The following is a 12,630-nucleotide window of genomic DNA, read 5'->3' as shown; positions in this document are numbered from 1 at the left end:
GAGAGATGCTCCTTGACAAAATGTATTATGCCAAATACTGCGGCTGCATGTGGACTCTTCTGCTTTTGGTGGAGGGCAAAAAAAGTCTTAAACAGCTGAAAAACAACTCCACGCTGATGTGTATTTTTCAAGCAAGTATTCTGGCATGAGTTAACTATTGTGCTCGGTGCCCAGTCCACCAATGTCTGAATCCGTTCCAGTTGCCCGCAGGGCACGGCTGCTTAGCTGAGGCTGTAAAGATATATATGTAAAAGTCCAAAAAGGTCCCAGTTTAATCCCTGGTGCGTCAGTTAAGACAGGAGATACTACAAAGGTATGAAGATATTTGAAGCAGGCTGTTATTCTATTTTGTGGAAACCAAACAGATTATATATAGAAATTTTTGACTAATCTCAGAAGGAGTCAGTGCTGGTGTGCAAAAACATATCTGGCACAGTTCACTGCTATGCATTTTTCAGTTGTTTTTGATTCAATATGGAGCTATAATATATATTAGATTATTTGCTAATGCTTCCTACTACTACCTCTTCTCAAAAGTTATTGAACAAACTTTCAAGTAAAAGAAATCTGTTCTGCTATTTAGATTTTTAAATGCCTTCAAAAAAAAGAGTGTTTTGTCTCCAAGAAAGCTTGAATTCACCTATGTCTACTCTCCTGGAAAAAAAATTTAATGGGGAAGTAAAGGAGGCAGTAACATCCCTGTTTAATGTAATGCTCCATAATTTTAATTTGATAAAATATCTGGCAAAGTAAAAGCTAGCTGTCACATATCCTTAGGGAAATGATTTCATAGTCCACTTACTAATACAAATTGTCAGTATTAAAACTAACCCAGAGATTTCTGCACTTACATAGGTTTAAGAACTGGGCAGTACAGCCAGCTGTCTCTGATAGCCAGAGACATAGAAACATGGATGCAATCAAGGAAAATATTACTGATTTGATGAATAGGTTTAAAGTCCTATAGTTGCAGAAGAACAAATCCCTAGTATGGCCACTCTTACTTCAGAATAAAAACAAGCTATTCTAATTAAGCCAATGCCTTGTGAATATAAGGCACACTTAAAAAATAAGAATGTCTAATTTTTTTTTTTTTTTTAAATCAGTGTTTAATTCAGAAAAAAATTGTCAGCACCGTTTCCTTGGTCAAACTTAGCACTAGGGCAGCCCAGAGACTAAATGAGTGTCTTGTATTTCTTTCTTTATTAAAAGACAAAGTCTGTACCTACAGATTTTTTCTTCACTTTTTTTTTTCTTCAAAACTCCTAGTGAACACAAAGTGCTGTATGAGTAAGCATTATAAAAGTGAATCAGTATGTGTTACAGATGACAACTGCAGACTTAGTTGGCCAAATACCAATTAATTTATGCAGCTGTCAATTCAAGTTACATTGGATATATTCCAAACACAGAGGTTGCTGTTAGGTTTGACCTGGTGCAACTGGAAGTGGGATGGAGTGCAAGTATTTTGCCATTTTCTTATGGTTGGAGCCAGCCCCCTCTGCCAAACTCTGGTTCAACACACCTAGAACCATGACCTTAATGAGACACAAAATGTAATTGTGATTCATCTTCTATAAATGAAAACAGGAGGTAGAAGTTGCAAATGGAATTGTTTTAAATTCACACTGGGGTCACGTGTCACAAAAACTGGTCCACCAATAACATTACTGGTCTAGTTTCATATAATGGAGGCTGAAAATACATCAACTTGTATTCATAAAGCATTTTCACATGTGCTAAGAGCAAACAACTGCCTTGGACAAGGTGTGTTCACGAAAACTGTCATTTCTGATAAGATTTGTGTATATGCCTTCTTGAACTGATGTTTTTGGAATACTTGTTTTTCCTTGCTGTACATTCTGATCCACTTAGAAATGCATATTTGATGATTTCCACAGCAAGTGAGATTTGAGCTCAGATGCAGCTGCATACCTTGAGGATGATTCCAGCTGGCCAGATGAATCCTACCTTGCATTTACTTGTTTTCCTCTATGCTGTGCTTCACGAATTATAACTCTAATTCACCACTCAGATACTCCAGTGTTTTACGAGTTAATGCCATGGATTTTAATAGTATAAAAGTAAGATACAAGAATATCCATTGATGTGCATGGACTGTGCATGTAAATAACTTACCAGTCATCAAAATATGGTGATCTTGTGGTTAGGAACTAACTGGCGCCCAACAGTACATCACAATAACTTAATATAAAACACCGAATTCCTCCGGTTAATATTTCAAGATTAAGTTAGAGAAGACAGGCAAAATGCAATATGTCGATAATATTTTGACAAGGACAGCTTCACTTTGCTAATGCCATGAGACCTTTAAATAGCCTTTTACATTCTTTCCAAGTGAAGAAGTTACTTTCAGGGAAAAAAAAAAAACAACTTAGTTTTATAGAAGATATTCCAGCTTCCCTATGAAGAATCTTGTGAGAAAAAACAGAAGAGGAAGTATTTTGCCCAACGAAGCCACCTAGGACTACATCTTCAGCAGCTTTTAGGCACCAACACATCCTTGAAGACCTGGGCTGCAAGCACTTGTGAAAATGCTTTCCCTACTACTACTGCACCACCCAAAACCCTGCATCCTCTAGTAGCACTGCTTCAAACAAAGCTGTTGCAATTTTTAATTCCCCACATCTACTGTGGTTTGGGATAGTCTCACAGCTGAGTGTCCTCCCATGAAAAGACTAACCCACTTTAGCTTCTGTGAGTTTAAAATAATCCCAAACTGAAGGCATGTGCTTGCAGATTAGGTAACTCTTAGCTTTAAACATGTGAGTGTAACAAAGACAGACCTTATGCATCCAGATAGAAAGCTGAGTCATTTATCAAACTGTTAGATCTTATTAACGAGTCTTTATGCACCTAAACAATTCTTTCCTTTTAGGTAACAGACAACAGCGCATATAATCAGATACTTGTACCACTGGAACACAATTGTAACCATCTTTCTGAGTAATAAATACTGGAAAGTAGGGTATATATTCTTATTCTTCAGCTAGGAGCTCTGAAAGGACCCCAGCTTTGTTATTCCAGCTACACATGGGACAGGGTCCGCATAAAACACACATGTGGCACAGAAGCAGGCTCCAGCTAGGGCTGAAAAACCCATTCCGCTAATTTGAAAGCGCCTTAGAGCAACTATTTCAGAAAGCAGTTGTTTCTTCCATAACACATCGACTTATTTTCCAATAAGGAAGAGAGCCAGAGCTCTGAGCAATAATGTACTTTCATCCCCTCTGACCTGCACCCTCCTCCCAGCACAGATATGCCATTTTTTGAGTTGACTCAGGGTATGGGGTGACCTTGAAGAATAACAGTTATGCAAGGGAGATTTGGTAAACCACTGCCCCCAGAAGAGAAACCAGCTGCATCGTCACCCTGCAATTACAGTGAAATGACTTATCACACTATAACCTACTTCAAGGAACACAACCGTCTGCATATGCCCAGTGCGAAGGCAGGCTAAAACCAGAAATGCCGCACACCATTGCTAAAGCTGTTACGGAGCGCACTGCATGTAAATGAAACTGTGTAAGACCAGAGAAGATACAAGGGATTTTGTTTGTGTTTACTATTTCAGAGGGGATTTTTCTCTCTCATTTAATGTATTTTAGGATTTTTAAGATGCCTTGATCTACTTCCCTACATCAGCTTACATCTAATCTAGCATGAAATACAATCCAGGCAGTCCTGGCTGCAGAGTCTTCCCCTGCAAAGTTTCCAGCATCTCAGTGATCAAAAATGGTGTCAGCTTTGTTTCAGGTTTCATATTTTTTTCACTCGCATGAATTCTTTGCAGCAAAATGAGTTGCTTAACAAGAAGTCAACTACTAGTGCCAAGGCAGCAGTGTCCTGTGCCATACCCACATATATAGGGTCAGATTCACTTTTGCCTGAAACCGGAGAAGGGCAATTCATCCAGTCTGCATCTCCTTGATTCAGGAGATGAGCTCACGGTCTAAAGCTGATGTCAGCCTCCAGGCATGCCCAACTGTCCCCCTACCCTGCAGCGTTTTGTAGATCCTGGCTTCTCTCCATGCTGAACCTGCCTCCCTAGCAGGGATGCCTGCAGTGGTGCCCAGCAGTGAGGGTGGCTCCAAAGGTGGGCACCAGGCACCCCGGCCAGCCCAGCAGATGCATGGGGGCAACGATGACGTCTGTCCACGCGAGATGCCAACCACCATATTCTTAGAAGGGCCCTACTCTTCCACCACTGACATCAACATCATTAATAGTACCACTGGGTATCACCCCCTAATCGGTAGCCACGCGCCTGGGCACCCCGAGCCATCCTCGGGGCCCCGCGGGGGAGCCAGCTTTCGGGATACCCTGGATTTGCAGTTGGCAGAGCTTTGAGCACAGCCATGCAGGGAGGGCAGAGTCAGCCTTCTGTCACCCCAGCACAACTGCAACAACATGAGCAAGCCAGGTTTTAACAAGTAAATCCACATAAAAGCTTTCTCTGAAAGTGATTACTTAATATAACAACCAGCTGTCTCTTCAATTCTTGCTGAGGCAGCCTATCTTCTCACCATTATTCACAGAGGGGGAAAAAAAAGGAAAAAAAAGAAAAAGCAGCAAGCCTGTTTTGTCTATAGGGTAAGCAAAGCTTCAGAGAAATAATGTTACCTGACAGCCAGAGACGCAAAGTGCTTTTTCTATTTTTTCCTTTCCTAACAATCCCATTCATTTCTTTACAGAAAAAAAAGAGCTCTTACCGCTGGGGCATAAAGAGGTAATTAGTCATTAACCCCTTACACCCAAATCCCACAGCTTTTTGTACATCAGCTACACAAGCTAATTACCATCACTTTTACGTTAGCTCTCACCAACACAGGATCTGAGTGTCTCCTCTGCAGTTCAGCTGGCTCTGTACTCCAGCTGCTTGACCTTGCACAGAAAAATTACCATAGGAGAGCATTGGTGGGCACCGGCAGAGCCTCTGGACTCAGAAATGGAGTATGGGACCATCCAGGCCTGCAAGGGCTGGATTTTTTGACCCAGAGACAGCCGTGGCTTGAATAGATGGGTCTGTCCCACAAAGTCACTCAGGAACATTCATCTGAATTAATTAAATGCCCAAATTTATGTTAGGGCACATTAAACTTCTGCATGGCCAATTTTATTCAGAATTAATGTAGCCTTTGATTCTGAGTTAAATTGCACAGAAGAGTTTAATAAGAGGTAACTAATGGGTTTCAAAACTAAATTTGGATTCATCTTCCTAGAGGCTATCAGGCTAGCCCCAGAGGGATAAGCCCTTGCAGAGACAAGAATCTGGGACAGAGAGGCTTTAGGGGGAGGTTGTCAATGGGCTACTGAAAAGGAGCAAAAAGGTACAAATTTTTAAGTTACCCTTTTAGTCTTCACGTAAATCTTGAAGGGGTGATTTTTCCACATTTGTTATCAAGGGTGTCCTCTGTAATGTCAGGAATGGCGCTGCCTCCTGGGATGGAGCAAGGGGCCCCTTTGACCATCATCTGGTTTACGGGACAGCAGGAACAGCCACAATTTCACCCACTTCAGGAAAACATTTCATTGCTGGGTTTTGTTTAGTTTTGAGATGGGTACAGCCCTGACCTCCCAGACTTTGCAGGAGGATGCCTCCCTGCCGCTCTCCCTACTCCTTATTATAGCAGCAGCTCCTGGCTGTAGGTGCTGGCACATAAGCAGCGAGGCAGCCGCCTGGGCACGAATCACTGCCTGAACACCCAGTCCCCCCATCTTCCGAGGAAACGGGAATAGAAAGCACTGGCAGAATTATAGCTGACCTGCTAGAAACAGTTTGATCATGCTGTTTAACAGGAAAAATGGCTTCAGTCTGCAATTAGGCATGGCTCTGAGTTGTAATATGGAATTTAATGGTGCCTCTCCCAGAGGATCTAGGAGAGTAAAGAGGAGGGGGTGAGAACAGAAGATACTTAAATAGTTTATAAATTATTTTTAAAATCCCTGTTCAGCAGAAACTATGATTTGCTAACTAAACAGTATTTGCTTAACAAGGCACATATTTGTGCACATTACTGCTATTAAGTAATCAATACACCTGGGTGCAGGGCCACGCACAGTTTATCGTTCCTCCCCTTGCTCCACTCTGACTCAGCACCAAATCTGTATCATTATGCAGGTATTACCCAGGCAGCTAGAAAGTTTCTTGTGATAAATAGTGGTGTAAACTAGGGGGAAAAAAAAAAAAAAAAAGTCAGGCATATTTTTCACTGTCTGACTCTTACAAGGTTGGGGTTTTTTTTCTATTTAACTAGAACGTCAGACTGGTGCTTCTCTGCAGTGCAACTCTTCACACCACCTACTGCCTTCAGGAACCCGTCGAACAGACGATTCATCTTTCAGCGTGTTCACACCTGCACAATTACCATAAGTGGAAGAAATTTCCTCTATTCTACAGCAAACAATGGAAAGGATTGCATTTACCTTTCTGCTCAAAAGCAGGAAACAGTTGCTTTCAGAGCAGGTTATGAAACTCCCAACATCTCATGTCAGGAAAAGTTTGTGCCACGCAAAGGCGACCACGTGCTGTCAGTCCCCACACCCGGTTAGTTAACAGAGCTGTGACAGTCCTGGCTTAGAGATCCAGTTTTCCTCAAACAAATTCTAAACCATAGCATGTTTTCCTTTGCAAAAGAAATACATTTTAAAGCCTAAAAATGATGCAGGCCAGCTTCTCACCTGAATTTGTGATGAGTGTAATATTTTGCCGTGTGTCCAGCTACAGGCAGCCAGCATGCAATTTAGAAGCAGCAGCTATCCTTGTGCACCAGCGCGTTGTTTGGGCACTAATCAAAGACATTAAGAAAACTCCCCTCCTGCTGCGGTACCAAACGCAGGTGACTTTCACCCTGCTCCGAAGCATCCCTTGAAGCCTGAGTTCAGCAAGGTGAGCTCAACCTACTCGCTGATTTCACTGGTACGAATTACCATCTAAAATTAGGCATATGCTTAAACACTTTGTCAGGCTTATGCTCCTGGATTAACTGCAGACTTAGTATCTCCTGGCACTGCACTAGACAGCGAGCTCCTTCCCACTCCGTCCCCACCCATTTGAGTCTTCGGGGAATGTTGCCATGGATTTCCACGGGACACAAAAGAGTCCATATTGGAAGAACCCTGTTAAGGTTGCTAGGCGTAAATATTGACTTAACGGCTCTTCCGCCTTTTTTCTTTTTTAAGAACAGATTTGTTGGCCATGGCTGGAAAAATAAAATGCTGGAGTATGCATGATTCACTCTGGCACTCACACAAACATGCAGATCAGTTGGCTGGCAGCTCGCTCCTCTGTTAGCAGAACATCGCTTCTAAAATGTGTCATTTGGTTTTGGCAGCAAGAGCGTCCAAGCCCACAGACAGAGAGAGAAAATCTCTTACCTTCCATGTACTTCACATGGGGACCACTGACCTTCCCCAAAACAGAACATTGGATTAATACTTCCAACAGCTTTTTAATTGAGACACACAAGGAGGACTGACAGGATGCTGCAATCATTTCACACTAAAAGGCCAGCCCAGAAACCTCCCTTCTTAGACCCCCTCTCCTGGGTCTCCTGACACAAGAAAGGACGTCAAAATGAAGTCCTGCTCACTGCTGGGGCGGGGTGAGAGGCATGAAGCGGGTCTAGAGGAGGGCCACCAAAATGACCCGAGGGCTGGAGCACCTCTCCTACGAGGCCAGGCTGAGAGAGTTGGGGCTGTTCAGCCTAGAGAAGAGCAGGCTGCGGGGAGACCTTACTGTGACCTTCCAGTAGTTAAAGGGGGCCTACAGGAAAGATGGGGAGAATCTTTTTAACAAGGCCTGTTGTGACAGGACAAGGAATAACGGATTTAAACTAAAGAAAAATAGATTTAGACTAGACATTAGAAAGAAATTTTTTACAATGAGGGTGGTGAGGCACTGGCACAGGTTGCCCAGAGAGGTGGTGGAGGCCCCATCGCTGGAAGCATTCCAGGTCAGGTTGGACGGGGCTGTGAGCACCCTGATCTGGTTAAAGCTGTCCCTGCTCACTGCAGGGGGGTTGGGCTGGATGGCCTCTAAAGGTCCCTTCCAACCCAAAGCATTCCGTGATTCTATGAACTGTAGGTAAAACTTTTTATTCGAAAGTCTTTTGAATAAAGACAATAAATATTGACACAGAAGATACTTAAGGTTACACGGGAAGTCAGCAGTAGAAGCGAGGGGGGACCAAAGGGTTGCGGTCATTGGATTCATGCCTTCACCATCAGGTTCCTATAGCACTCTGTGCACAGACTTTTAGTCCCGAGTTTAAAAAACGTTATTTAAATTATGACTTCAACACGTGACATCATCCAAACCCTTTTCTGTATTGATTCTGCCAGATTGGGATGATTTGGCAGGACTGGCAGAGGGTCAAACCTCCTCCAGGGCAGCCTGACGGTACAAAGTATATGTGATACTTGTGTGTACCAGCCCTGGACACAGCCAGTACAATCTCTGACTGTCCCTAAAAACCTGCTCACCACACACAGGAGCACGAGCAGCTCACCTGAGAGCTGACAGAGGCTGCAGGGAGTATATTCAAGATTCCCCAGTAGACCCTGGCTTGACATACAACCAGGGGAACTCAAGAAGAGTTGCATTTCACAGCACTTGGCAGATATCTGCCAGAAAGCAAGTACCTTGTTAGGAGTGAGACAAAAATCTAACGATTGAATGTAGGAGGAGAAAGTCCAGTGCCAGACAACAGATCCTTCTCTAAAGGATCACAAGAAGTTTGCTTGCATTTCAGCTAGGCAGGGTGTCCTTTGGGACTTTTACTGCATTGGAGTTTAAGCACCCCCCAAAGGCATAATGCAAAACCAGAAATGGAGACCAGGATCGACACATGTGCATATTTATATTTGCTTTGGATCCATCCTCTGTGGCTCTAGACCTTCCTCTCAGGGAACAGGGACCGATTCCTCCTGCCAGGCATCCTCTGTGCACATGCCCTTCAGAAGCGGTGGTTTGGTGCATGGCATGTTAAGGCTGTGGCACCTCATAGCCACGCAGGGCAGCCCAGGTCTCTGGCACCCTACCCACTAATTAGACAACACGCAAACTAGCCATCCCCACTCAGTATTAAGCTACCAGAAACAAAAGCAAAACACCTGGATGCCTTTGGAGCATAGCAACAGCTGCTCAGGATCCACTCCACCTATCTCAAATCTATTTTTATTGACAGCTTTTGAAGCAGAGAATTCATTGAACAGCGAAACAGGTTGATATCCCCTGTGCTGGTTTTGACTGGGATAGAGTTAATTTTCTTCACAGTAGCTAGTATGGGGCTATGGTTTGGATTTGTGCTGAAAGCAGCGTTGATAACGCAGGGATGTTTCAGTCACTGCTGAGCAGTGCTTGCACAGAGCCGAGGCCTTTTCTGCCTCTCACCCCACCCCAGCAGCGAGCAGGCTGGGGGCACAAGGAGCTGGGAGGGGACACAGCTGGGACAGCTGACCCCAACTGACCCAAGGGGTATCCCACACCGTATGACGTCATGCTCAGCATATAAAGCTGGGGGAAGAAGAAGGAAGGGGAGGATGTTTGGAATGATGGCGTTTGTCTTCCCAAGTCACCGTTACGCGTGATGGAGCCCTGCTTTCCTGGAGATGGCCGAACACCTGCCTGCTGGTGGGAAGTAGTGAATGAGTTCTTGTTTTGCTTTGCTTGTGTGTGCAGCTTTTGTTTTACCTATTGAACTGTCTTTATCTCAACCCACGAGTCTTCTCACTTTTACTCTTCCAATTTTCTCCCCCATCCCACCAGGGCGGGGTGAGCGAACGGCTGTGTGGTGCTTAGTTGCCGGCTGGGATTAAACCATGACATCCCCTCTCCTCAACTGTAGACAGATCCAGTTTGTTATTTTCTAAGCGTTTCCCTGGTGGCACATAAAAATTCAATACTGTGTCTGCTAGCAAAGATGTCTATTTTCAGAATAAATACAATGACATGCAAAGTTTGTATTAGCAACAGCTAAGTAGAAGACATCAGGAGATAAAAAAGGAAAAATCTCAAGGTTCTAATGTGCATAGGACAAGACACCAAGTAGATCTAAGTGTATAAAATCAAGGAATTTTCTGCCCACTCACTCTCCTGCCCTTGCAGCTGGAATAGCACAGCCTGGGTGCTGCCTCCTGGTTTCTCAGAAAATTGATTGCAGAGAACAGAAACGTTTCACAACACAGAAGCAAGATATAACCTCAATGATTTCTCTGCTCTACTAGCCTAGGGTCAAGGCTGATGCATGGCAATCCTTACTGCATGCCAATATTGCTGCTTTTCTACTCACAGGTATCAGTGGACAGACCCATATAAAGAAAGGCTGTTTCAAGCTACCAGTTATTGGCCATTATTACCTGGTTATGGAGATGGCAATGGTTGCGCTTCATGACAGGTTCTCAACAACACTGCACAGCAAGCCAACATGCTGCATTTATCACTGGGTTTACATTGTACTGACCTGATAAGGGTCCAGCAATGGCAAGGCAACTGCGACAAATGTTTGGAACCCCACTTATGTCCCTCCACTCAAAAGGATCCCCTCTGCCTACTGAGATGGCTGAGTTTGCTCTTGAACCTGCTCCTTTGACTTAGGCTGTCTGAGCATTTAGTTCAGAAGCATCTAGTTAGTTTTAAAGATTTAGGATCAGTTTTGTCACATGGTGCCCAGATGATCAGCCATCAACTTCTAAACGACTTCTAAAAGAGCTGGGTCAAGAAGTCCTAATAGGGACAGCAGTGCAGCAGGAATCAGAGTGCCCCAGTCTGACAGACTTCTATATAATTGTACTACCTTTAATTCAATGAGAAGAGAAGGTACTGTTAGAAGTTTAAAACAAGTTACATGGATCAATCCTGAAGTGACCAATCTCTTTCCATTTCCTAGAAAGTCAAGGGTGATGAGTTCAGATCCCAGTGTCTCCAGTCAGGTGAGATGAATCCCACCTTCAGGGCATAAGATGAGGAAGAGGTAAGGATCAAGCCTCTAAAGAGTACACTTAATTCACAGCAGTCAAGAGCTGACTTTTTCTTATACAGCTATTCCAGCCATGGTCAGGAAAAAATACACACCATGGACAACCCTGATAAAGTAGAAGTTGCCTTGCAAAGTCACTTTCAGAAGTGGCAGAGGTACCTTTCCATGGTACAGGTTATCACCATCTCCTATAACAATCCATAGCATGCCATAATTTTAGAGCAATTAGTATACAGACCGTTTTAAGCACTTGGAAATAACAACCCTGGTCCTGCTCTCCTCAAAGCCAGTGACCCAACTGCTGACATTATTAATGGAGAAGGTCTTTTTAAGGCATCATAGGCTTTACTCCACTCTAACTCCACTCCTTTCCCACTTTGCAGTCATCTGGCAGTATTAATACAAAAGAAAACCAAAGTGTTTCTCAAAATTATTTCAGCATCATTTAAACTCAGATGGTCTTGTCTGCATGTGATGGGCTGAACAACCTGTCAGTCACACTTGTCAATCACTGTTCCTGCTCCTTAAAAGCAGGAGTCTAATCGAAGCGAAGAAGCAGAAATGAAGGTCTGATACTTACTTTCTCAGAACTGCAATTTCATTCTCTATGCTGCTTTCCTTTCCCTTCAGTGCCTTCTTGGGAATGCACTTGACTGCAAAGAGTTTCCCACTCGCTCTCTCTTCAGCCAAAACAACTTCAGAGAATGCACCCCTGAAAGAAGAAAAGAAAAACCCCGGTTTTAAGTGATGTCTTTCCTTTGGCAGCTGTTAACCGAAACATAACCATCAAAACTAGTTCTTCTAGTGCCTTTTGATAGCCACTCTTGTTAATCACAGCAACATCATCACGAGCATCTTTCTTTGCCTTTACAAACATATGCAGAAATTCACATTCACACAATACATTAAAGGCTTACCAAATACAACAATTTTAATAAAGAACCATAATCCAGCAAAGGTAGGAGCAAAGCTTGAAAATCAGAAAGTACCATTTCCACACACAGAGGCATGGACTGTTGTCTGGCTGCTAGTTTGATGGATGATGTACTTTTCCCTCTTCCTGAAGGTTTAGGATGCTTAATTCACATAGCAGCACGAAGTCCCTAGGACTAAATGATGCACCAGTGCCAAGAGTGCTCCCGGCTCCTCAGTGACCACAAGAGGTCAGGGCCTCCGCTTCGGTCCTCCCTGGCAGCCCAGAGCATCTCCTCCCCCTGGCTCAACCCTGACTCAGACAGGGAAGCAGCATCAGAATTTCTCTGTGTACACAGAGTTATTCCACAACACAAACTGCTGTGTGTGTAATCACTAAAGCCAAAGAATCGGATTAAATCACAAGTCCAAACATCGGCCTTAATAGCAGCCTCCCCACGGTTACCCCAGAGAGGATTACACAAATAAAGAAACTTCATCGCAGCAGCCAGTCACTAATTGTGAAGAGTGGGCAGTGCCTCTCCTTCGTTAGGTTATTCCATAGCAGCGTATTATTTCTTGCACTCTCATCGCTTCCCCCAAAGCATCTGGACCTTACTGGGGAGAAGCCAGGAAAGTGTTACAGTCTGTACTAGATACACTTTTTTTCTGTCTCACACTGTTTTCTGAGCATTTGAGCATCATTCAGACACTGCTG

General features: G+C 43.7%; 1 protein-coding gene across 1 annotated transcript in view; it reads right to left on the bottom strand.

Annotated features, from left to right (window-relative positions):
- Nucleotides 1–12,630, bottom strand: part of CAMK1D (calcium/calmodulin dependent protein kinase ID) — a 225,865-nt gene that overhangs the window by 115,856 nt on the left and 97,379 nt on the right. The window contains exon 2 of the mRNA XM_075716484.1: nt 11,581–11,712. Coding sequence (XP_075572599.1) covers nt 11,581–11,712 — 132 coding nt within the window. The remainder of the gene's footprint in view (nt 1–11,580; nt 11,713–12,630) is intronic.

Source organism: Pelecanus crispus, chromosome 1 (genome assembly GCF_030463565.1).
Source record: "Pelecanus crispus isolate bPelCri1 chromosome 1, bPelCri1.pri, whole genome shotgun sequence".
In the NCBI taxonomy this organism is placed as follows: Eukaryota; Metazoa; Chordata; class Aves; order Pelecaniformes; family Pelecanidae; genus Pelecanus; species Pelecanus crispus.
Note: the sequence above shows the minus strand (reverse complement) of the source record. Positions and strands in the feature narration are given on the sequence as shown.